This window comes from Stegastes partitus, unplaced genomic scaffold, assembly GCF_000690725.1.
Source record: "Stegastes partitus isolate 25-593 unplaced genomic scaffold, Stegastes_partitus-1.0.2 Scaffold11, whole genome shotgun sequence".
In the NCBI taxonomy this organism is placed as follows: Eukaryota; Metazoa; Chordata; class Actinopteri; family Pomacentridae; genus Stegastes; species Stegastes partitus.
Window position 1 is genome coordinate 876420 of NW_007577742.1, and position 26818 is coordinate 903237.

The 26818-nt window shown below is 41.2% G+C and overlaps 1 protein-coding gene across 1 annotated transcript; it reads right to left on the minus strand.

Annotated features, from left to right (window-relative positions):
* Positions 1 to 25132, minus strand: cxxc4 (CXXC finger 4). Its single transcript, XM_008287133.1, has 2 exons — positions 24148 to 25132; positions 1 to 362 (listed from the first exon to the last, which is right to left on the minus strand). The coding sequence occupies exons 1-2, from the start codon at positions 24970 to 24972 to the stop codon at positions 318 to 320; spliced, it is 870 nt and encodes a 289-aa protein (XP_008285355.1). The 5' UTR covers positions 24973 to 25132; the 3' UTR covers positions 1 to 317.
* Between the last annotated feature and the right edge of the window lie 1686 nt (positions 25133 to 26818).

The following is a 26818-nucleotide window of genomic DNA, read 5'->3' on the forward strand; positions in this document are numbered from 1 at the left end:
TTGTCTGTTTGAGTCCTTTACATAGGATTGGCTGTAAACCTACAGCCACAACACTGAAAACACATTCATAGACACCAAAAATATACATTATGATACTGTCAAAAGGTACAATAATTACACAGAAAAGGAAATTACAGAGTTAAAACAACACCATTATGTTTTCGTTTATCTTTTTGTCTGTCCACTTTATCTTCTCTCGTCCTCTCCGAATGTGTTGGGCGTGTTGGGCTCTGTGAACCATGAAGTGCTCCTGGCAGAGAGTCAAGAGTCCCACCTGCCCTCCTGCTGCTGGACGGTGGTGGCCACGGCTCGCCTTTCTAAAAGAACCACCGAAAAGCTTCGCCGTTGTTCACCGGCGTCCTCTGCGGGAGACAAGATGTGAAGGACACATTTTAATTTGAGGGTTTTGAGGTCGTGTCATTGTCACATTGTGCATTGTCCCCTCCCCAGTCCCAAAAAAAACATACATATTCAGAAATTACAGACGTATTTAGAAGCCAATAATCAACAATGTGGGGGGTGGTGGATAACAGCAGTTAGAAATAGCACGGACATTAAGTAAAGTAAAAACCCAGAAGGGCACTTAAAAAGGCTATAAAGCACAACCACCAAACCAAGTATTTCATCAAAGAGCCAGCCAAGGTGATTACATCCACGTCCCACCCACACCCAAATAATCATTACGCCGGATGAAATATTCAATACAAATTCCCAAGAAGCAACAATGAGGCATTTAATTACTGTGAGCTCTAGCCGCAGTGAGGGGGAACAGTGCATCATTTCAATTTGAGCCTGCGCCAGCAGCCGCCCCTCCTCCTTCTCCCCAAAACCTCTATGCCAGAGTGACAGCCTCTCCTTTCCGAAACTCATTTGGAAGTCAGAGACATAAAATACTGAAGTCTCCCACCAATCCCCATGACCAATTAGCACATTTTTTGATTTTTATTTTTTTTGCCTTTTTTTTTTGCTGTTGACAGGGGGGAAATGGTGGGTAATCACAACTGAAATCACTTTAGTCTGAGTGGAGGGCAATTTGACATTTTAATACCAAGTGTCATTGGCGGCTCCTTAAAGGCATGCTAATGAGCGCTTTAGCACCAGACAGGCTCCTATAGTCAAGCTTATACAGATCACTGACCACATGTAAACACTATGTACAGTGTACAGTAGGGCTGGACAATGATACAATATTACTTTACATTAACATCCCAAGCATTTGTATTTACAAAACCAACAAGAGGTGTTACTCAGGTGTGTGTGGAGTTTTGTCCAATGTAATGCATAAGAAAGGAGCTGAGACAATTAGTAAATCTCTTCTGCAACAATTCTAGTTATCAGTTTACATCATTCTTTAAGGAAATATCGTTCATGCTGTACAATGTGTATCCAGCAAGAAATGTACCTGTAGCAGATTTTCTTCACATTTTAGTTGGAATTTGTTAAAGTCCTCCTCCAGTCATTGATTAAACCCCTAAAAACGAATCTCTGTGTATCAAAGTTACATACTTATGTATGTTTTATACATGAAAATAATCCCTTCCTGCTTAATAAATGGCTTAGATGCAACCCTACACTGTTGCTTTCCTTAGTCTATAAACATCTATGAAGTCACCACTCGCTGCAGCTGGAGCACACCAGCTCACTTACAACTCTGCTCAAACACTGTAAAACTACTCTACACAAGGTCAAGTTGTAATATTGGAGTAATTTTGCCATATATCCATTTATACTCGAACTGGACACTGATTCTCAAGAGGAATAATGATACAGAAAGTCAGTCCAAGTTGACATAATTGGTGCTGACTGCTTATTTTGCGCTTTAGCATATAAAAAACACCATATGGATATGTTGAGGTAAAAAGCTTAATTTTCACAGAAGGAGTTGTACCACTACAGATCTTAAAAATTAAATAGCACATGACAAGTTTCTTAAATCATCATATCTTAAAATTGGGAAATATGCACAATGTGTAAATGTAATCTGTGTAAAAGCTTGTGATGAATATTGTGTTCCAAAAAATGCAGTTTTGGCCACTGGCCGGCACCCATAAAGGCATCATAAGCACATCACTTGTCTGTTACTTGGCTGCCTAACACTACAGACTTTGTTTCATTTGTGAAGACAAGTGAAATACACTTTCCGTAGCCCTTTAGCTATGATGACCAAACAAACAACCCTAATAACAATTAATTAGAAGAAGCATGAAATGAGTAGATGAGGAGTCTGTAAACACCTCATCTGATAAGACTATCAGCCCCCTGCGTTTGTTAAACTGCTTACCTCCAACAAAGCACAACAAATCATCACTAGGCCCCCAGTCACACCAATTGAAAGGTTAAGAACCACAAACGCTCATTAGGAATATTGCAACAGAAATGGCTTTTATAAAAATTTGGGATCGTCCCATTTTCCTAAACGCAGATTTTAACAGTCAGCTGTATATGCACATTTTGTGGCTCCTCATCACACCTATTTTGGACGCATACGTTCCTTCTTATGTTTGTAGCAGCCATTTACCATTTTTTTTCACACCACATTAAGCAATTACTATTATCCTTCCAAGTGAGTAATGGAGGGACCCAGAGCAGCAGGATACCATCATCACCAATTTAAAACCATGAAGGGTCAAGATGTTCTCATACATCTCATGTTTTTTTTTTTTCTTCCTACAATAAGCTGATTGTTCAGTCACTGTAGCTCCATTAATAGTGCGTGATCATTTTTAGAAACACTTAAGAAGGCCTTTGTTAATGTGTTTTTAAGTCATTTTTGCTGTATTTTATCGGTACTTGACAGCAGAGGACAACAAGATCAGTGAGTTACAATCATAGACAGATTGAGAGTTTTCAAATCATCCCTTGCCACCAGAGAACATTAAGGTAAATCAGTTCTATTGATGAAATTTGGTGTCTTTGTAGTGCCCTATTTCACCACAAGTTTAAGAACATAAATGATTTTTTTTTTTCACTAATTCCATCTAAGTCCCCTGAATAAAAACGACACAAACACGCAAACTGACAGATTTGCAGTTCTTAATAGCTTTCTTGTGCGGATGATTCAGCGCTGAGAGCTTTAAGTGCTCAGGACTTTCAATATTTCAACTCAAATCAACCGTTCATTACCTTTTCATACATAAATGTCTGCTTTTATTTTACAAATTATGTCATATAAAGCCAAACAATCAGACTGTGATTTAACGTGCGAAACAATAATTATGTATTTCATATTTCCAGCACAAGTAACTTTGGTTTGTTTGAGGGAAAACTGAGCATTTGACTCACCAGCCACCAAGCAACACAAAAATAATCACCAATGCCAGCATATTAGCAAAAGTTGTATCGCAGCAATATTTATTAGCTGTCTCGTTAATTTTTGACTTCATGCCAGAGTCACACTACACCCCTGTGTGCTGTTTCTGTCACAGTAAATTCATCACAGATCTACGCAATGGAAACAATATTAGCCAGCCGCCTCCGTACAATATTTTCAGGCGAAGTGTCGCAAGATTTAATGTGTTAGCTTCACTGATAACATGATAAAATAGTACGTGATTAAATGGAGACATTTGGCTAAATTCGGCAAGAATTGAAAAACAACACGAAAGAGCCAAGACAGCCAAGTCCCAGCAAACACATTCACATTCATTAGCTTCCAGTAGAAAACATCAATGTGTCTGTTAGAAAACTAGGATAATGTTTCCTATTAAGGTGTAATAAAAACAGCACAGCAAGCGTGTGTACGTCTGACGTTGTGGACGTCGTCAGCACTTCCGACCTGTATGCATTCACAAAGGTACTTTCAGGTTTCAGCTCTGCTCTCTCTGTCTACAACGTGATGCTCTGGGAGCTGAAGCAAAGACGAGAGAAAGAGGAGGTGAGAATGTTTATCTTGATCCATATTCTCACATTGATCAGTCCCTGGTGGAAGTGCGGCTCACCAGAGACAATAATGACCCAGATCTGGGCACTCGGCATGTCTCTGTTTTGTTAAGTTCCCATGTTATCGATCCAGTGGGGCTCTTGAGTGCTGCTTGGATTCACTCCCAGGCCTCCCTGCCTCGGCACACTGCAGTGACCAGGCACAAAGAAGGCTCAATTAGCACAGCTCTGCGTTGTCTGCTCCCCCACCTGCATGCGCCTTCGAAATCACTCCATCAACTGGCAAGAAATGTGAGGGAGGACAGACATGAGAATACAGAAACAAGAGGGGGGGAGAAAAAAGGGGAGATACGGACAGGGTGGGGAGAAGGTAAGGGCTGATAGTGTTACACCGGGGACAAGGGAGCAATGCCAAAGTTTCACCTCAAATCAAGATGCTGTGGCAGCAGCTCAGCCTCACGTCAACACCGCTGCCTCTGCAGCAGAGCATACATAACAACCTGGCTACAACGACACACCGAGGGAAGACAATTTCCCGCTCCGGCAATGAATGCACACGACAGAGTATTGAACTGACTGAAGAAGGAGGAAGAGATTTCTCCAGACCTCAAATTAACCCCACCACACCACCGCAGTCGGCAGGGTATTCTGAGTGTCTGCTGGTGGCTTTTGGTGATAACAACACAGTAAAACTGACATGTGGTGGAATAATTCTCTGCTGATTCTGGTGAGGCGGTGTGAGGTCTCTGGGCAGCCATGACACCCTGTGATCCTAACTGAACCTGGCAGGTGCAGTTAATGCTGAAGCCACGTCGTCAGCTGACTGAGACGAGGTGGTAGAAAGACAGCGCCGGCTCGAAACGGGACGGTGAATCATAATCAGACCGACCGCATAAAGCAGGCTCGGTAAAGGCTTGCCCTAACCTCCGCAGGACCACGATCGCTGCATGGGCAACACAAACCTTCAATCTTAAAGATCAGGTTAAGGCCAATCCTTCCTATCTTTTTTTTTTTTTTTTTTTTTCCACACAAATAAGAAAAACGCATGAATAGTCGTCAACCCTGAGCCCACCCCTGCCCTGCCCCTCCTCTCCCCTGCAGCCTTGGCGTCACACTGAGCCGGGGCCAGAGATAAACCACTCAAGACGATGAGGATGATAATGGCAGACGCCGCAGCGCCTCAAAATTCAATCAGCGCCCGGACGTCAATGCGGATGAGTGTAAAAGTGAAATATGCTCGCCGGCGTGTGTTAAAAGACGCCACACAGGGCTCGCAGAAACAACAACAGGAGATGAAGAGGACGATGAGGGAAAAGGCAAGAGAGGGAGGGAGAGGAAGAGGAAAAAAAAAAAGAAGAAGAAGGAAAAAAAAAAAAGAAAATAATGTGTCTCTACTGCTCTGCTTCCCAGCACAATCCCACTGGCATTCTGAGCAGCCCTACTTTAACCACAGACTGTGAATAAATTACCCTTTTGAACTCGGGGTGATTGCAAATGTGCCCCGGTTTCTCTTGAGACATGTCTGGCACTAACCCTCAGCTCTGTGCTCCCAGCCAGCCTTGTCACAGAGGCCTCTCTCCCCTCCCTCTCTCCCCAACCTTCTCCCTCCCTTCCCTCCCACCAGCTCACACTCAAAGCTCACACACAGGCATGCACAACATCATAAAACTTTTAATTCACCATAATTACGGACGGATATTTTTTCTTTTTTTTTTTCCAGCCAGCTACAAACTTGCCTTCTCAAACTCCATTTTTTTTTCTGTCTAGGAATTCTTAAGAATCTGCTTGTACTCTGAAACAAAAAAAAAATCAAAAATGTTAGAGATGAGAGAGGATCCAGGAAAAAAGTGTGTAGCGGCAAAAAATAAAATAAATCGGAGAGGAGACGGGATGAATAGAAGCAGGAGACAGTCAGATATGTGGAAGGAGGACGGGGGGAATTTCAGGGCGAGACAGTAGCACTGGGCAGGTTGAATAGTAGCCTGTGGGAGTGTGCTGATGTGTTTCCAAATGCTCATTATAGCACATGGCCCATACATTACCCTGACAATACCCATTATATATTAAGTTACAGAGCGGGAACCAGGCCACTTTTTATGACCACAATCCTTTGGATGCAGCTCTGACAGGCTGCAAACAAAATAAATAATTACCACTGACACACACACACATACACCGGTACACACAAAAACTCCAGTTGACACCGCTTTAGTCGTCTGCACATTAGCTTTTTTCTTTAACTGTGTGATTACAAATACTTTTAACATTGTCTAATTACTGCTAATTACTTTATTTTTTTTCCCTTTGCCACAAAAACCTTGCAAGCCCCCAAATAAATCCGACACCTCTGAACTCCAGTCAGAAAAGTGAAATCTGTGATCATTTCAATATGAAATGCTTTGATTATGTTCAATCTGGTGGTGAGGCAGGCAAAACTAAGAAGAGAGAGGAAAGAGGGGAGAGGAAAGAGCTTGTTTCATCAGAGTCAAGGAAGGAGGACTTTGAGAGCCAGCCAAACATTCAGGGCCGATCTCCAGGCCGGGCGGCGGCTGCGGCGGCGGTGGGGTTTCAGGGGTGCAGTCAGCCTTAACTGATGTGTTATATATTGCCTGTCACTTTATTCTGCAGAAATATTGGGGCGTCGCCAAGCTCAAACCTGGAAGGTATAGCAATCCATCACCTGCACCGTTACCGGTGTTGGTGGGTGGGGGCTGAAATCTCATCTTGAAGCTTGTAGCCAATATTCTAGCCACCCAATGCCGTTTATAAAAGGTACCTCTCCAAGGCCGCTATCACGGACAGACCACTCATCTAGGCATCCACACACCACTGCCCCCGGTGCTGCATCCCAACACCGTAATGCAAACAGACTGTGTTTCTCTTCGATATTACCTCAAATATTGGTGGTGATAAACAAATTAGTAATGAAATGAGCCATTTTGCCTTTGCAAAATAATAAATGTGCCTTTGTAGTTTTGTTGTTTAAAACAAGCTGCTGAGATAATGTTGAATTTATAAATGTACACTACAGTAATATTACAAAGTAAAGCTACAAAAATGGCACACTTCAATGGGTAAAACACTGTGGAGCCTATATTTTTGCTATATTATGGGGCATTGTCCAATTCAGATGCAGCGAAAATGGCAAATTTGGACTTTTCTATGAGAGCAGGAAACACATGGATAGTATATATGAAAACAGGCACTACTTTTTAAAACCAAACATACTACGGCGTTAGATTTTCTATATTGTTTGTTAAGTTGCCACTACAATTTTCACATGTATCATGTTTTTATACATTTTATTTTGGCTGCGTTGGGACTATACAGATTCAAATGATCTCTTGAGTAAACAGGGATATATTTATACTGGTGGCGTGTTGCCCAGCAATAGACAAGGTTAGCACTGTAATAATGGTATACTGTCACACCTTTTACCATTTCACAGTTTTTCAAGTTGTTTGCAACACAGATCACCTGTTTATTCGATTATAGGAGGACTCGAAGTCAGAGATATGGACAAATTAAGTGCAATAACATAATCTATTTCTTTTCACCTATTTTTTCCCGTAAATAGGATATGTATTCAAATAACTACCCCCACTTGAATATGCTCACAGCACGAATGCACACAGACAAAGAGCCCAAGTACATCAGTGTGTGATAGCATTCCAATACTGAAATACAGCTACAATCTTTTAATTCAAGGTCCAGCCTCGCACTAGGCATCCATTCGAGCAAATCAAGCTAAGTGTATTGCGGATGTTTGTGAGTAATGAGGAATTTGGGAGTTTTTCGCTGACTAGGCACGTATGGACTGGGGGCGGGGGTGGGGGGGGGGATGTATGATGGTGTACTTAAGAGCTGTGCCTGGGAGAGGCGGGGTGGTCACAGGGGGGAGATTAGGCTGAGGGGCAGCGAAGGAAAACCAAATCCATCTCCATCTCAGAAACATCCTAAAGCAGATTACTTACTTCAGTGGGAGAGGAAAGAGAGGGAGGAAAGAGAGAGAGAGAGGCAGAGGAGCAGAGGAGCATGAGATGGATGAGGAAGCAGAGAAAGCGAGAGAGAGCAATTAGCATAGATGCAATTCTGGCACAGTCCTCTGACTTGATATTTGACCTTCTGCAAGAGTCTTGCCAAATATCGCCTGAGAAGCACAGACGGACCATATGGCAAAGTGCTGCTGGAGGCTGAGTGCAGTGTGACTCCAAGCCTCCGTATGCTAATGGGGGAATGTAATTACAGTGCAGTATTCCTGTAGGACGTATATTTTACTCGCCCTCCATAGGAGTGGATTTGCAGTGAGATGGGCCAAGCTTCGGTGCCATCAGAAATAAACGCTTTTTTTTTTTTTAATCAGTTGGGGAGCCATTGGATGGACAGTGAAATAGAACAGGTCAGAATTCCTGAGGTGGCACAGCATTACGTTTCGTCGTGAGTAAGTCGACGGAAATGGAAACACCCACAGTCACGTACTGGAAAATGGGTAAATCCACACTGAATCAAGTATGGAGGAAAACTGCTGAATTTCAGTCTGCTGCTCTCCTCTGAAACACTCCCCAGCCAGTGAGGTCACAGCAGATGTTTTCCGTCGGCTGCCAAAAGCAAAACACCTGCTGAGCCGGTGACGTCACCGGTCTGGGTGAGACTGGAGGTGCAGGAGGCTCAAAAGGTACAAACCAGAGACAGTTGCGCAGCACCAGGTCTCAGCTATTTGATATAATGTGAATTTGCCCTTTGTATCTTGGGACGTTAGCCAGTTTTGAGCGGAGGAGCAGAACGAGAGGCATAATTAACAAGCGCAGCCCGAGTTCTTCAGAAAAACAACAACACCGGGGTTTAAGGGGTTTAAAACGGCCGACATTTACATAAACGACTTCTTGCGTTCATGTGAATAAGATCAAATCTTTCCAGAGAGCTGGTGGTGTCGTCACTGTCACTTGTTTTGCAGTAGCTGAGGCAAAACTCATCACCCTGGTAACCAAGAAAATGAAGACAAAGGTTGTTGCAGATGTGGAATTGTCTATTTTAACTACAATCATTTACTAAACCTGAACAAATAGTTAAGCTGCCCAAACCTAACCAAGCAGTAGTCTCGCTTTTCTCGCTGATTCTAAAACAGAATGGTCTGACTGCACCATACTGTCATGCTGCTGTTGAGGGGGAAAAAAACTAAACGCAATTTCTTTCAACCAATCACAGACGTCATGGGCGGAGCTACACAAAGGATGCGGCTTTAGTGTTGAATTGTAGTGGTGGAACATTTGCGTGCAGGGAGGCGAATACCATGATTAAAATGGATAGATCACTGAAAATAAAAAAAACAAAAAACTAGCAGGGCTGCCTTACTGCACGATCCAAATCGTCAGCGAAACCTGAAATTTTCAGTGCGATAGGTTGCTGCTCAGAGGTTGTTGTTGCTGTTGTTGTTGTTGTCTTCTGTTGCGAAGAACACGTAGATAGTAAAAGTGGGGTAGGGAATGCTAATTGAAAGTATCAGCCACGGGCACGCTTCTACCCACAACCTACATTTGGTGAGTCAGATTAACTAAACAGCAAATGTAAATGATCATTTGAAAAATTCATATTAAATAACTCAATTACGCCTAGAAATACTCTTCTAGATTAACATCCTGTGATTAACTTGTGCGACCCACAGCCTCCAAATATTATATTGTTAATAATACTGTTATTATATTTTGTTGGTCTTTATCTCCAGACATATGTCATTTTGGGAGTCCTTGGCAATCAACTTGTTCTGTCAGTTAACCGTGAGGACGTTGAAAATAACTGAACATATAATGTGAACTGTTAACCGTATGCATGCCGGCTTGACTTGTTTGACATTTACATTTTCTTTAAGATCTCACGCCTTTATTGAATATAGACAGTTACTATAGATACAGAAAGAAATATCTGAAGAAAGCCATGCAACGTGTTTAGAAGATATGCAAGTTTAAGATTTTCTTTCAGTGAGTTGTGCAGGTATTGAGCACTGAGGTTAATGTCATCACGTCTTTGATTATGAAGGCAGCGTTTTGATGTACTAGTATGGACGGGTAAAAGCAAAAAAAATAAAATAAAATCCTTTGCTAACTGTTTACTTAAAGTTCTGCTTTTTAGTATTTATAAGCAGCACAACAGTGCAAGAATTTAATACATAATTTAAACCGCACTGTAATGGACTAGTATGCAACTGTAAGGACATTTTTAATATTTCAAACATGTCTCTGAAAGATCACATTGATATGCAACTAATTTGCATCACAAACTGTGTTGTAGGTTACATAGTGCTGCTGGATTTTTTTAAAACCAGTATAACAACGAAATGTTTAAATTAAATGCATACACTAACCTTATAATGCCAGTGCAAAAATGTCAATTCTAAACATGAAAAATGTTCACTTTCAACATATTTCCATTGTTTTCTTTTTCATATCTGCTCCTGTCAATCAGTGGCAAAACAACAGATGGGACGTGTTGACTTTCAATATTTAACCAAAACCTCAATCTTTCTCTAGCCTTAACAAAGTAGCTGGAAGTGCTTCTGCTGCTCTGCTAACGTGCCTCTCACGCTACGCCTTCTGTGCAGACACAGTGTAAATCTAAAGACATATGAGAAGCAGTATGAAAACTCCAGTCTGCAGTGTCGAAAACTTGATTTCAATTACAGATCCTGACCCCCTCCTCGTGATGTCTGTGCAGGACAAGGATGTCATATTTCCTAGACTGGATTAAAAATAACCTGGTAATTGAACATAATCGGGGCTGCGGTTATGTTTCCATCCAAATTTTGTGTTACATGAACATATGTTTTGAACATATGTGCAATCATCTTGGTTAAAAATTTAGATTTTTGTTCCATGATTTCTCAGCGTTGTGCATCCAAATAAGGCGCAAGAGCAAAACAAACACATAATTCTTGTTTTAGTGTTCTCACATCATCCAGTACATTAAAAAGCTAAAAAAAATTCCTAGTTAGAACTCTGTCACCATACAGCGCAGATTAAAATCTCACACAATGCACCCGTGCAGTCTGAGCGATATCTAGGTTAAAAACGGAACAACTTTATGCTGCTGAGGCAGCGCTCAGACGCCATGCCTCTTCCATTTATCATGCATGAAAATCCCTGCCCACACAGACGGAGGCTGAGCCGACCCTCGTAGGAAGAAACTGAGGCAGCACCCTTGGGTCATAGGCTGCCATCGGTGGCTGGGATCACCTACCTGCCACTAAGTACAACAATGCTGGCCTCCATTTCAATTAGCTTCCCCCTAAGTACCTCTGTCCAAGTAAAGCAATTTTACATGAAGCTGCTACAAAGCTAACTCTCCTGTGGGAGCGAACCCTATATGGGAGACGGCGGAGACGCTTTCAGGTGCTGCTGAGATTTGAGAAAAACAAAACAAAGGGATGCAGCGATGAGGTCAATTGAGCTCCAAGACAGGAAACCAGGGCACGCGCTCGCGCGCGTGTGTGTGTGTGTGTGAGTGGGGAGAAGAGCAGGAGTTGTGGGATGGCAGCGGGGGAGGAGGGGGAAGATGAACAGGACACGCGTTTGAGTGTGTAGATACCTGAGGGATCTGGTATGGAAATCCCCAATTTCTCAGCCAAGTTGCAGCCCTTTGAACAGCGAAAGACGTCAGCTAGCACGACGAGAAGCCATGTGGGTGTAACGAAGCGAGGGCTAAGCGAGGCAACATGCTGCCAGTTCTCTGAAATGTTAAATTGAAATGCAAAGTAGGAGCAGGCCTTCTTGTTTTGAGCAGATTTCTCAGCATCTGTGTGGGAGCCCTTAAACTTAGAAGGTCCATACGCAAAGCTCTGCATATTTACTGTAAATCAACATAATATTTAGGTTAGGATTAGAAAATACACACAGATGAAGCTGAATCTTTAATTTCACTCAGGTAACTGAGAGTCAAACCAATCTGTTCATCAAATTCAGTGAGTAACAAAAATTTCATTTCAGTAAATGAGATTTTGGATATGTACAAACCAATTATCATCTGTACAATGAGGTGCTTTCACACTAGATTGTGCAGCTTAGACCTTTATACCTTCCTGATACATGATGTAGAAGCAAAATGTGCTGCCGTTGACCGGTGAGAGGTTACACAACATGAGAGAAGTTATTTTAAATTGTGTCCTTTACCAACAAGACACAATTAAATGTTTAAGAATTGGACACCAATGCACCCCTCACTCTGAAAGCAAAAAATCCTGTCGCTTTTTCCACAGATAATTTCAGATGACTCATGGTTGATGCACTTCCATTTATTGGACTGACATGAAACTTTCCTTCTGAACTTATGAGTGCAAACGATGAACAACTGTGTCAGAAACAGCTGGTTCTTTGATAACAGAATTAATTGCGATAAAAGTCTGTGAACATAAACTGAAAGACAACAAAAAACTACCAAAGTGTAAGAAGAAAAAAAAAAAACTATCAAAGGGATTAAAATTCTCTGGCATGCACTCCTAGCATCTGCTAACAATCTAAATAACTGTGACAACAAAGCTTATTGAATAAGTTACTGGTTTGAGTCATATCTTCTCCATGCCACACTGACAAACAACTACCTGCTGAAATCATTTCAACTGGTGGCCACAACATAAATAACCTGTTTTTTCTCTCTGGGTGTCAAATAATGTGTTTTTTCAAAGTCACTGGTGTCACTAGAGATACGCACAAGGTGCCATTTGGTCCCACCCATGTCAGTATTACAGTCTATGGTCAATATTCGATGCTGACAGAAGTACAGGAGTTTTTCCAGTTTAGGAGCCTTATTAGGAGGTTGTAGGGTGGTGTGAGTTTTATGTCCTGTGTTGGATCATTATTTTTTCACTGAGTTTTGTTTTGTGATTTTTCACAGTTTCATTTTTACTTGCTGCTTGGTTAAACTTGGGGATCTATTTAAGCAAAAAAAATGTCATGGTTTGGGTCAAAATATACCTTTTCGCAACATTAACCCCAGCCGCAGTGACGACCTCAACATCTGGCAACAGACTTGCGGTGCCTATATCTGATATTTACATACATTTAGAGGTCTAAGGAATTCTTCTGTATATTCAAATGTAATACCAAGGGTTCCTGACAATGAGACGTATGTGACCAATTGGGAGTGGGCTCCAAAAACCGGACTGTTATAAGAAAAAACTGAAATGAGAACTTAGAAATACTTCTGGAACCAATGGCTCCCCCAACTTTGCAGATTTAAAAATCGTAAGATAAATGACCAGAGCAGTAACATACTTCTGCTTGCAAATTACTGGAATTTTTTACTGCTTCAGGACTTTAGTGTTCATCCAAATGAAGCCCTTTCTGGCTGAACAGGCTATGGACAACTATCCATATGCAGACATACACAGGGGTCTCTGAGATACATTCCCGTTGCTGGTTCCTCATATTATTATTGTATATAGGCCATTTACATCTGCTTTCCTCTCCGTTTTAAACCTCCCTCCTCACCGGAGTTGAATCGACCAATAAACCCGCATGATGTGCACATCTGCATAAAGCGTAGTTGAGATTTGGGAGTTGAGCCATCTCCATCCCACCCTCCACTGCGTAGGCTCGCATAATTCCAGCTTAAGGAGTCACAAGCCAAAAAAGGTTGGAAATCATTGTACTAATGCATTTACGCAGTATATGCTGTTGGAATATCCAAGGCTGCATGTGTATGAAGTCTTAATATGATTTTATTTAATTTGGCTGAGACACACATACAATAGCAGTGTGAGGTCAGGGCTCTAGAAGAAAACCTTCCCTCCAAAAGGAAAAAATAAAAAGTAACAAGGATTAAAGTCATCTCTCGTGAAGAATCATAAGACTAATATTCCACCTGAAGCAACCTAAAATGAGGAATTACATAAGTAGGCTTTAGTTAAACTGGAACTTGACAAAGACAAAAACAAGGGAGATATCATTAGTAGGCAATGTAATGTGCTAAAGGCAGCATTTAAAACAGGACTAATCCAAGCAGACTCCCCCCTGCTTAGTCATTCCAGCTCCACACTGATCAGACGGGAAAACCGGTCACAGTTTCTCTAAACACAGCTTGCACTCTGAGCAGATTGAAATCATTTCTCTTCTCAACAGAACGCCACAGATCTTTCAAGGAATGACAACAAACTGCGAACGAGTCAATGGTTTATCAGCGGCGGAGGACAAAGGATCTCTCTGCTCAGGAATGAAAATATCCACCTGATGTCATCAACTGGTGCATCATAAATCCTATCCTTCGCCTGGGGACCACAGACTGACTTCACACCTCTGTGACACTCTCTAACCCCAGGGTTTCTGACAGAGAGAGAAAAAAAACTTGAAATATCTTTCTGGGCATGGTGTCAGATGCTCGCTATGAAATATTCATAATCTGAGAGCAGAGCCACAATAGAGGAGGTGGCAGCATGCGAGGATTTGACTTGCAGAAGCTGAAATGCTTAAACCACGTTGACCGATTTCTCCCATCACAAGTTGTCACTCACAAATTCACTTTCTCGTCAGTTTTTTTCTTTTTCTTTGGATGAATGGCACGAAGCCATCTGTCATTTGCTGCCTTTTAACTTACAGACACAAACCCCCTTAGTGTGTCTGTCCGACCACAATTTTGCCCAAAGCAACGAGGCTAAAAAGATCTGATCTGTATTGTTAAGCTTTCCAAATTTAATAGATAAAGCATCTTTCTGATTTCTTCTGGGCTTCATATCATTACCTAAGTAAAAGTCTTTTATACATGTGGGGCATTCTGAGATGCGAGTTTGCTGCCCAAGAGAAACCATTTTAAAAAACAAAATCTGAAATCTGAATTTTAAGGTAACCAGATCACAAAAAAGCCATCTAAAATGATATCTTTTACATTTTGTGACCATGTTAAAGGTTTGCTTAACATCTATTATAGACTCTGATTAAAAAGAAAACACACACACATACACAAAAACAAAAAAGACATATTTGTTTACTTACAGTCTGTTTTCTTGCAGGATTCTCTGACAACATTGCTCAAGAATGTAAATTGATTTTGGCTGTCCACACTTTATAAGGACTTGAACCAACAAGGAAGTATTTTTCATTAAAGTTTGTTTCGTTACCACGCACCGACAACATTTAGCTCAATAAATACTGTGATTGGTTATGTATTGCAAAATGTGTTTGTTTTGATATCACGGTAATGAAAATGGAAAAACAGCTTCTTCAAGGGCAGAAATAACGACAGAAAGACTTTGAAAAACGATTGGCGGTAATAGGAAGCGTATAGAAATTTTAAATAATGGACTAAATAGAAATAGAGAGGATAACGAAAGAAAACATCCAACAAGTTTTGGCACTTTCATGTTTCTGGAAGTTTCGCACAGAGGCCTGATGAGATGGGCAACAAAGAAAGATCACGTTCAAATTCTATATCAAAATATATATAAATATATCCTATAGATCTATATAATATATCTTTTGTGTACATTTGGATTAATAGCATTTATTTATTTCATTTAAAAGGGTAAAGCTTCTTTTTTTTCCCAATTGTGCCAAGTGTTGGGCTGTTTACACAAAAACAACTCTATATAAATGTTACGATTTCTTGCTGGATTTGTCTTACCATCTTAAATTCACTTGTCAACAATCCACAACCCTCGATACCAGGGCGATGGTAACGTCTTCATTTTAGCCAACAACACACATTGGGGCAACCACAGCCATAGCAGTAATTAACAAAGGCTGCATCTCTGAGTCTTTTGGTTTTGACCTCAGAGCCATTTAAGAGGTTTGAGACACACGATGTGAGTAACAGGACCACATGCTTTAACCACGTCTGAGGGATAAGAAGAGGCAAAACCATTCAGTAATTTAAATGTGATAGTTTCTTTTGAATGGGTCCGACTGTCGGAGGGTCTCGTCAATGGGCAGAATGGCACGAATCTAGTTTTGTATTTAAATTGCTCAATAGATTATCAGCCAATAAAGGAAGGCTTGGATAACTGCAAATTATTTCTGAAAAGTAGAATTTTCTGCCATTACATATGTAAGATGTCATTTTTTTTTACAGTTTGTCCAAGATTACAATGCAGCGTATGAAGAGAGAATTAGTGACTGGACAGATCCAAATGGAATTTCAGCAGAAAGACCCAGTGCAATAGAAGAGACTATGAGTTGATTCACGAACATGTTCTTCGAGAAGATTCGATAAGTCAAAGTCATTAACAATGTCACAGTCAGAATTTAATATGAAAATGTGGGCAGTGCTTTAGAAATGGCAAGACTGGACACCTGGCTGACAACACAGGACTTAAATGAACTAAAAACAGGAAATATAAGCTGGCTCAGAGCGATGCTACATACTGTGGCTGTCCTTTCCCCCTCTTTCGATTGTCAAATGGAAGGTTTCAGTGAGGGCAACAGTGTGTGTGAATTTAGCTAGGTTTTAGTTAAGAACAGATAATAATGCTCTACATTATTTTTTAAAGTTCTGCTGGAAAGAGACTTGATATATAAAAGTGCTACTTTTTCTGATCTGTAAGTGGATACATGGATGCATTCAAGGTAGAGCTCTTCACCTTCTAAAGTCTACTGTATCTAACGATGAACAAAACTTTGGAGTGAAAGGTTAAACATGTGTTCAGTTCTGTATTAAGTTAGAGCATTATGAAAACTGAACACTGTGTTCCAACCCCAAATTCTTTCTTGTTTACTTCAGCATTGTGCCTTTATGGTAACTGCACATGGACTTCAGCATGTCTACATTAGAACTCACCACCTCTCATAACAAAGGCTTTACGCTTCAGTCATATGTCGGAAGTGAAGAAATTCCAGCTGCGTAATGCAGTCGTTCATCTCATGCACATCGTACTGGTTTAGTATTCTCCAGTTTTATTCCATACACAGGCCAGGTACTCTCTTGATTCCAACCACCTTAAATCACAAAAAGGTGAAAAAAAAGTGAGTTCCCCCAAAAAAACCACGATGTAATTCGCAGTGATTATTAACGCAGGTGACCTACAGCTTAGTAGTGTACCTGAATGCATCCTTTGTAGATACAGACAACACTGGAGCTGCTGCTCGGCTAACATGATGCTAACACTGCCTTTGTAGACGCGTCTTTAGATTAGATCAGGTAGGGTATCTACACAATTTGTAGGATTGTGCCACCAGTTTTTAGATGTATTATGTACATCACAGCTCTTAGTTTAAGGCCCACACCTGCCATTTTTTTTTCCAAACTCTTAAAGTCTGTTCCTTCAGGCCAACTGAACCAACTTTCCATTCAGTTTTCTATTACTGCCACTCCTTGCATGCGCTTTATGGGTTCAATTGTTTCAATACCTTGCTTAAAGATATTTCCATAATCCTTACCCTAGAGTTCATTTGAAAAGAAGTCACAGTCCATGTGAAATAGTGGCCACAACTGCACAACAAATATAATCACTGTAATAAATTAGTGTAAAACCAAGGAGCTATTAGACTTGGTATACAAAGTGTTTTTTTAATTGCGAATTTCTTTGCAACTTTTCTTGTTATCAGTCCAGAAATAATAATTTTCCTGTGTAGTTCAACACAACTTTAAGGACAATCTAATGTTAATATAGCAGAGAACAAATATGCGTTTGATTTAGCCACAAAGAAAGTAGCAATACGCTTGCTGGAGGCATTTGTTAAAAACTCAGTGAAACTGAAAGTGTAAAAATTTCAAGAACCAAGTTGTTCAAGAACAGCTTTGCTCATTTCACATCACTTATTTGTTCTTAGTTTTAGGGCAATATTTCTTTAATGGAGCGTCTCTGTAAATAGTGCTAGAAGCATTTAAGTCTTATATTACAGCCAAACTTGAAATACGTTCAAAAACCAAAATCATTCAAGAACCCAGCATCACAGTAACACCTTGTTGCGATACTCTGCGCTTCGATGCAATCCCCTGATGCAATTACTGGAGACTTTTCTCTCACACTTTTTCATACAGGCGCTCAGTAATGACGAGATACCTTTTAACTTCTCAGCCAGAGTCAGCATCAATAATTTATTCTCATCTGTTTAAAATTTAAAGTGCCACACATTAACGTCCTCCCGCACCTGCTCTTTCACGCTGTCCACCCTCCGCCGGGCTGCTTTCTACCCCCATCCCTTGCTCTTTCTCTCTCGCCTCACACTATAATAAAGACAATGACAATGAGTTCTCTTTTACCACTGAACCAGGGATGTTAAATCAAACAGGGGCAGAGGAGGCGACAGACCACATAATGTAAGGGCATCGTCCGGACGCCTCCAATTACGCTTTGGCCTTAATTGGTGGCGGTGGCAAAAACGATGAATTCTTTAACAGTGCCGTGCAGTCGCGCCGTTGCGAGCAAAGCAAAGGCCCAAGGAGGACAGCTACTCAGTGCAAATGGAAGCTGACAGAAAATCCACATGGCACAACCAATCTAGGGGAAAAAGGGCATGACAATGACTAAGGGGGCCCGTGCTCTTAAGTAGCCGAGGGTAGCTCGCAGGGAAGATGTGTATAATTAAGCGGTCTGCATTGTGGTTCAGATGGCAAAATCCCATTGTCTTGACAGGAGCTTACTGTTGCCCTTTAGGTTGAGATGCGCAGCAGCGTACGGCCTCATTTTTCTTTTTCTTTTTTTTTTCACACTCCCCCAAACCTTTGCGACCAAATTAATCTGCAGTTTTAAAGCTTGAATAAATCCAGTAAGTTAGAGATCTGCAGATCTAAAGGCCGTGTGTCCCTCAGGCTTTTCCTTCTCGGCTTTTTTTTTTTTTTTTTCATTTCTTTACCCCCGCTCCCTTGCCCATGGAGATTGACTGGGAGCACTCAGTGTTATCTCCAGGGAGGCAAAGGTTGGGGGGAGGGGGTGAAGGCCACAGATTTGTCCTTATCTATTCTGAGCACACCTAAAACAAATTAGACCTGGCTGCCGTTGCTTATTTGGCTCCCGCACTCTCATTAAGGGGTTGAATCCAAGCTATTTTCCTCAAGGTCCTGCTTCCTACCATTTTGGGCCTTGTCTTTTATCACAATAGCAAAGGTTTCCAGGCAGCCATGCCACCTTTTCATCTCGCCCATTTCATGTAGTCATATCAACACTGCACAAAGAACAGAGAGAGCGACGGAGAGCGAGAACATCGCCCAGCGTCAGGATGCTGTTTTCCTGCACAAGACTTGATACTGGCCTTTGACATTTGTTAATTGAAAGAGGAATCTGTTCAACTAGATTTTGCTTTGCCCTTTTTCTGCTTTTTATGCAGAGTTACCAAGCTACTATTCAAGTAGGAGCCTCCCTGGATGTTGTCATTTCAAGTATTTCGCTTTGTCTTTGCAGTATTGTAGAATGTAAAAAGTGCTGCTTCAGTCAAACTGTTCTTGTCAATATACTCAATAACTGAGCACTTGAAATTACGAGACTGTTTCCTTAAACGAATATAATTGCGGATGTTGTATTAGACATCTGTCTCTAGGTATTAAACTTCTGATATATAGTCTTTAGTATTATGAGTCATTCACCTTGAAAAATAAAACCTTGAAAAAAACCCCAAAACAACATAAATAATACATGCAGTTCAACCAATTATGCAAAATTCAAAAACTGAATACGTAGCTTAGCAAGGATATCTTGAAGGAACCGTTTAGACTGGTCAGCATTTTTCTTAGACAATTCAATTCAGTTTTTGTTGTATAATTTAACGGAAATGTCTCACAGCACAACACAGTGAAAAACAGGCCCGAACTTAAATTTTCAACAAATACTGCTTCCAACTTAACTGATAAATCTTTAATAAAGCCTATACTATTAGCTGATTAGGTCCCTGTTACTCATTGTTCCATACTGTGAGTGTTGAAATCCTACTCACTATGGCAATATTACGCTCATTTCCAGCTCTCTATTTTTATACTGGGACTCCACTAGTACCTCTCCATGATACACAGCACAGACCTCCATCAAGGCCAATGCCATGGCTCACAATTTTAAGGAGAGTGATCCAGATCCACCCCAGAATTTAATTGGTTCTTCCTATTCCCCTGCTCCACCTTTCTACCAAGCTTCATGAAATTCTGCCAGACAGTTTTTGCATAATCTCACTGACAGACAGACAAACAAACAAAAAGCACTGAAAATTAAACTTCTTTGCCAGAGGTAAAGATCCCTATTTATCCATTCATCTATCTTATCTGCTGAAAACCACCTGTGACGCAGCCCCTCTGTTTAGCATCTGCCTGAAATTGGCGATATTAGCTCTAGGCTCTTTAAGCCTCCCCTCCCTAAAAGGCCACTGTCTCCTGATTGGCAGCATTCGTGGAAGCCTCTGCTTGTGAGCAACCACCTTGTCCTGATTGGAAATGGCAGTTTTTAAATGTATACCGACATTTTCAAGCCCAAATTCAATTCAAAATGTGAAAGTGTGTGACATGACAAAGGTTTTAGTCTTTCAGCCACAAGCCATATGTATGTCACAAAACACCCAAAGTAACATAGCAAGTAAAATCTTATTCTGCTGTCTGAACTGAATAGTATCTCCCTAAATTTGTAGTTATTTGTATGCTGGAGAACATTCAATGCTTGTAGTGCTACACCCCTTTAAGATTTCCCTGTAAAAAATATTTTGAAGCTCTAGTGATGACTTCAGTGACAATCTGGAAAGTGGGAAGCGTTGCCAGTTCTGACATGTATACAGTTCACACATCTGCATTTGCATTAAACACAAATAGTTCAAAAGAAATGATATCTGCATAAATTAGAATAATATACTACTGAGCCACTTGTTGGATTCCAAACACTCACCAAGCAGGGGGTCAGCGCCCCTTTGGATTCTAAGATAAGCGACAAAATAGAAGCAAACACAAAACAAAAACAACAACAAAACTCCATCACATTTCTTTTACCATAAAATGATGTTCATGGGTATTTTCGACTACGCTAAGGCAGGAAGATTGGGCAAACTGCTCACAAATCATGTTCACAACAAGCCCATAATCCACGATGATGGGTCAGTACATATTAAAAACATTATACGTATGGAAGCCCTCACAGGATGTCCATGTTTTTTTATATTTGATGAGCCACACAGGGTGCAGAGCATACTGTATCTTTACCGACAATATTTATATAATCTAAAAGGAGGCTAAAGCCCTTTGCATGAGCATCATCGCAGGAATAAAAGTTAATGTGAGGTAAACAGGTGAGGTAAACAGAGGAGAAGCCACAGCTTGCCCACATACATAGAGTATTGCATTTGAAAGTTAATGAAGGACCTTTGAGCCATCTGAGCTCAAGCTATGCAAAGGTAACTGCTCGGGAAATGTTAGGTTAGATGAGATTCCTCTGCCAGACTAATCCATCCTGGAGCCTGAGAGCAGCACAGAGACGGAGCAGAGAGAGAGAGCAAAATCTGCTGCAGAACAGCACAGCAGTGACACAGGGCAATTCTCTAGGGCCTTGCATTAGCGCGCTAAATTAAAGGGGGTATTAGATTAAATTGGCTCTCCGATTTCAGGGGTGTGAGTAAAATTCTGATTTGCATTTTCCACCGCTGCTTAAGATATAATTAGTTCAGGGTGATTCCCATGTGGAAAACACTGACAGCCAAATCTAACTGGCTGCCAGTGGCTTATCATCTCTTCCAAGGCAAAAGGTACACTTGGCTTCGTGTTTGGTGTGTGCGTTTGTTTGTGACTATGTAGTGAGACTGCGGATGCTAGTGTGACTGTGTGTTTGCGTGAGAACAGGTGAGAGACGCAGCGAGCATACGTGTTACTTGTCACATGCGAATTTAAATGTATGCTGGAAATTTCTCTTTCTAAATATACAGCAGCACCTGATACCTCACACTTCTCAATCAAATCCTACTGAACTCTCAGCGACCATTAAGCGAGCTGGAAAGAGATCCCACCATCACATAAAAACTTCTAAAAAGCCAGAGCACAACTTCTCACCTCTAAGATGCCTCTAAACTCAAACCCATTTCCGCAGCAGAAGGTGCACCTGTAATTACGGATCCAGAGTCAAAAATAACAATTACTGCTGGAAAAGTCCACACTATGAATTACCGAAGTCAGTGAAGGAGCTTTTTACAAGCGAGTGTGGATTTGTTTAGGGGGGCTTCACACCCTTGGTAATTCTAACCTTCTTTGCAAATGGATGTTTTCCAAAAATGAGTCTACCCGTGGATTACGAACGTGAGTCCAGCTTCCTGGACACCTGTTTGGGACACCTGTTAGTACATGATGTAGTGAGTCAACATTAAATTAGCTTCCGATTGACACCTCTGCTGCATCCACATCCAATCCATAACCAATAACCTCACTCGATGACTCATTTAATTAAACTCTAAAACCCTGAACCTCCGACTTCTTCCACACTTTCTGTCAAGTCACACACACTGCACCAGCCTGGTGCAACACACAGTTTAAGCTACAGCATGTTGTGATGGCTTTTTGTTTTTATGGCTCCACAAAATATCTAAATCATCATTTATTTTAGCCTGCAGTAGCCTCTTTCTTATTAGGTTATTTTTTTGTTTGTAATTTCAGTTCTGAACGTACTTTCCTTGGAACAACTGAAACAAATCTGCCTTTGTGGTAAGAAGCTTTTGATTTGTTTCGAAAGCAAATCTTGGTTCATACACATGTTCTCATAAAATTCTTTTTGAAAAGTGAATTTCTCCTCAGAACAGGTTGAAATGAGCTCACCATGCAAGCAGATTTGTCCACTTCTTTTTAGAAGGGAAGCTGTTTAAGATTCAATTACAGACAAATAGTCAAATCTGTAGACCTTTTCACTGTATAGGCAATGCATTCTAACAATATCTACATTTTTAAACACACATCTTTCTTAAAATTTAAGCAACACGTTGGGGGTTGGCTACATATCTAATTTCTGTAATGAATGACCAAACCACTAAGGAGATCATTTTAATTAAAAAAAAAAACAGGCCTAATCCACTGTCTATATATCTGTTTCAGTTGCAAATAGCAAAACTTTTAACGTTTGGAACTCCTGATAAAATCATTAAAAGTTCTAAAAAATGTTCATCAGGGATACAAGGTGTGAATGGCATACTGTCAAAGCAGGACTGACTTAGCTGAAATTATATTATTAAGTAATGAGGAACAAAAATTATGAAAATCAAATGACTACATAATAACATATTATGTCATGATAACCTACTAAACACACAATATTAGGAGAAAGAAATGATTCAAGTGAAATTTAGACAAACTAGTATCTTGAGTTCATAGTTAACAAAGGAATCCATTCATGGTGTTTTTCCATGAGTCGATGGTAAATATCTTATAGTTGACCTTATTTTACTCCCTTTGTAATCAGTTAATTAATAGGTATGTATCTGACCCCCATGCTGCACTTGTTGGAAACTCCTCCATAAAGGTTTGTGTTTAGTAAACAGACTCAAAAACTCAGGGTAGAGAGAATCATATTTACCATTTAACATTCAAATTCAGACCTTGCCCTGACAATAAATGTCAGACGGTAAATAAATCAATTAGAATGAACCTTTAAAAACAATTCTGCCCTCTGATTGTGTCCTAATGAAGCCTTTTGCTACTTGTCAGTAAAGCCAGAGCCTAATATGTTTTTCTCTTTTCTAAGTGGCACAGACTTTATATTTTTGCCTCTTCTTGATGTGCATCATGCCCCAAATTGATGCATAATTGCCCATAATAACACAAATATGATATAAAATGACTTCATCTTCGCCCTACTGTATATGCACAATCAATTCATACAGGATCAGTGGGAAGGGATCAGTCTGGGTGCTTGGCTCCCCTCCCCACACTAAACTTGGGGGATGTTTTGAGAAACGCCATCAGCAGCTCTGCCATCACTCTCGCCATCTCTTGGTGGTCGGAGGCTGAGGCTTTGTGGGATATTGATTCTTCCCATCCAGAGACGGTTTCCATAATTGGTTAAAATGACCGGGTGCAGAGAGAGATGGCTCTCTGCTGAAAACCATTTCCCAGCCCTGCTTGGAGCTGAGCCAAGCTCGGGGTTGTTCGGATGCGTTCCAGCCCCAGCCTGACTGGCAGCAATTAGGGGTGTCTGAGCCAAGCTCAGCTTGCGCTCCGCACAAACACCCCTAATTACTGCCAATTAGGCTAGGCGGGTAGGCAGATTTGAGAAACCGGGGGGATGTTCAGGCATGGGTGGGCATGGAAACAATTTTCAAGGGCTTAGAACGTGACTGGATGAAAAGGTTAATGCTTTGGAGTGCAAGGGGATAATAATAAAAGAAGGGGAAGCAGAGCCCTGGTGCTCACCTCCAGCGATGAGCCTGGCTTCTTCTTCAGCTCCTCGCATTTCCTAAATTTGCAGATCTGGTGGCCCGTTTTGCGGTTCCGACAACTGCTGCAGACACCACAGTTGATTAGCCGCCTGCAGGGTGCACAGACCCCACACCTTTTCCTTTTCTTCTTCGCTGGGTTTCCACTGGATGCTGAGGAATTATTCTGTGGGCAGTCTGCCAGATTGGCAATTTGAAACGCACTGTCTGTAACGGCTGCTGAGGCTGCGGGGGAGTGAAGGGCTGTCATGACGATGACCCCGGGAGGTAATGAGATGCCCCCTAAAGCCGGAATAGCGGAAAAAGTTCCAACGCGTTCTGGGAGATTCATTATCTCTGCTTCAGCAGCGCCGCATTTCAGCTTGTTCATGCATTCTCCTGCTAAAGGTCTGCAGTGTTCGGGGGATAAGGTAGAGAGGAAATTATTATTTGCCATTTGCAGCGTCTCTGGCGGCACGCCAGGCTTCCCCGGCCTCTGGGAGTCATTTCTATGCATGCTGGTCCTATTAGGGTTTATTGCCGCTGATTTCCTTCCCCAGAGCATGGCGTTATCACAGTTCCAAGGGGACATACCAATTCTAGCACTGGGAAAAATGGGCGTCGTGATACGGGCAATCTTTGCAGTCTGTGGAAATGCCCCATTGGTTTTATAAAAGTTTGCAAAAGACCTGTACCTTTCCATTTCTGCGTTATAATCCAAAAGCTGGCTTAATCCACCATCCTGAAGATTATCCTTTTGTAAGAGTGACACATCTGCATTCTGTCCGTTTTCAATGCAAAGCGCATTGTTTATGTTAGACATGGCTGAGGAGGGGTTGTCAGCGTTTAGGAGGAGAGAGTGAGGTTACAGCGGCCTTTGTCAAACTGAAGCTGGTTACGAACACGGTGTTACCATCCTGGTTTATCTTCTCCAGTGCTATAAGCAAAAGAAAAAAACAAAAAAAAAAAAAAAAAAAAAAAAAGAAAAAACAACAGTTAAACATAAAAGAGGCAAATGTTTTCATTCTAATCAGTTTTCATTTCTGTATTTCAACTTTTCTCTGGACATAACAGCTGAACATTTGAAGAATTCTCTGGCACATTGTTTACGCGCTGACGTTTCATAATGGAACTATCACAAATAGTCAGGACTGATCTTCATCTGGCGACAATAACGTGAGAGCTGTGACAGACCAACATGTCATTATTATAATGGGGGGGAAAGAATTAGCATGCTTCAAAAAATCCCACACGTTAAATATTTCTCCCTTTTTTTTTCTTTTTTAGATCTCTTGTCAGGGTATTCTTACATATTTTTGTGAAAATCCAATCAGCTTCTGCACAGAATGAGTAAATACGTCTTGATGCACAAGAGTGCATTTCATCAAAACACAAAAAAAATGCAATATTCAATCCAAAATATCACTTCTTTTTTTTGGAAAAGTTAGAGAAGAGCCTCACCAGCATTCACATTATGACAGTAGTGACTAAAAACACACAAATGTTTACCTCAGGTCTGCCATATAAATTCTTAAAAAATTATCTGCTGAGGAACAGAGTTAAATATTTTCAAACATCTTGATTTCATCTGCGATATTAGTAATATTATAGGCGGCTCATCCATGTAAACAAGCCTCTGTTCAGCCTCTTAAGACCAGCAGGTATTCCTTCATGGCTAGCTCTATTACATTTACTCAGCGACAGCCGCTGGTGAATTTACGACCAGATCATGGACCAGACCAGCTACGGTGTCAGCTGCTTCACGATGGGACCGTATGTGTGTGTGTGTGTGTGTGTAGGTGTGTAGGTGTACATGTGTGAGTGTTGGGGTGGTGGTGGTGGTGGTGGTGATGATGGGGGGTGGGGGGGTGCTCCATTTCCTCTCTCTCTCTCTCTTTCCACCAGTCTGTCTGGATTTGGTTTCCACAGATAAAAGCCCATTAGACACATCTCCCCCTACTTCCATTACCTTTTTCTGGGCTTTCTCTCTTAATTGCCAAAGCTGATCCATTGCTGGAACACTAAAGCATTTCAAATCACTTCCATGGTGCTACCCAGCAGCTGTCTTGAAAAGAATGAATTATAAATATGCACACATGGAAATGGAGAGATCGTACTGGGTGGCAGTATTTAAGTCCTGCTGAAGTGCATTCCCATCTTAACGTGTCTAGAGCAGGCGAATATTTGCCTTGTTAACCAAAAAGCAAAACAAAACAAAAAAATTATTCATATAATACAATCTCAATGGCTGAAGTCCCCCCCCCTCAAAAAAAAGTCTTGCAGTCTCAGTGCACTTTGTAACATAATTCCGTTTAAAATCCTTCTTTTTTCCTTTAAATTTTGATGGCACACGTGAAAGCCAAGAGTCCTAAATCCAACCATCCCCTTCCGAGATCCGGAGGTTCAATGTCGATGTGGCATCCAAAACAAGCAGCAGCCACCCGTAAACAAAACCTCCTTGGCTTAATGATCAGCCCTCCTCAGGGTCATTATTACTTAATCAATTCACCCCTGGAGCGAAATACGCAGCCCAAAGGCAATCAAGTCACGGACATTGATTTTGCAGCCTGTAAACAAAGTTTAGAGAGACAGAAATGTTCAATACTTGGTGCTTGGAGAGAGACACAGAGAGAGAGGAGGGGAGAGAAGAAAGAGAGAGAGAGAGAGAG

Bases quoted from the DNA above. Each gene is read 5' to 3' on its own strand.
- cxxc4 (XM_008287133.1), bottom strand. From the start codon at position 24,972: ATGTCTAACATAAACAATGCGCTTTGCATTGAAAACGGACAGAATGCA. The intron at 363-24,147 runs GTGAGCACCAGG...TGTCTCCCGCAG, and splicing joins AGCCAGGCTCATCGCTGGAG to AGGACGCCGGTGAACAACGG.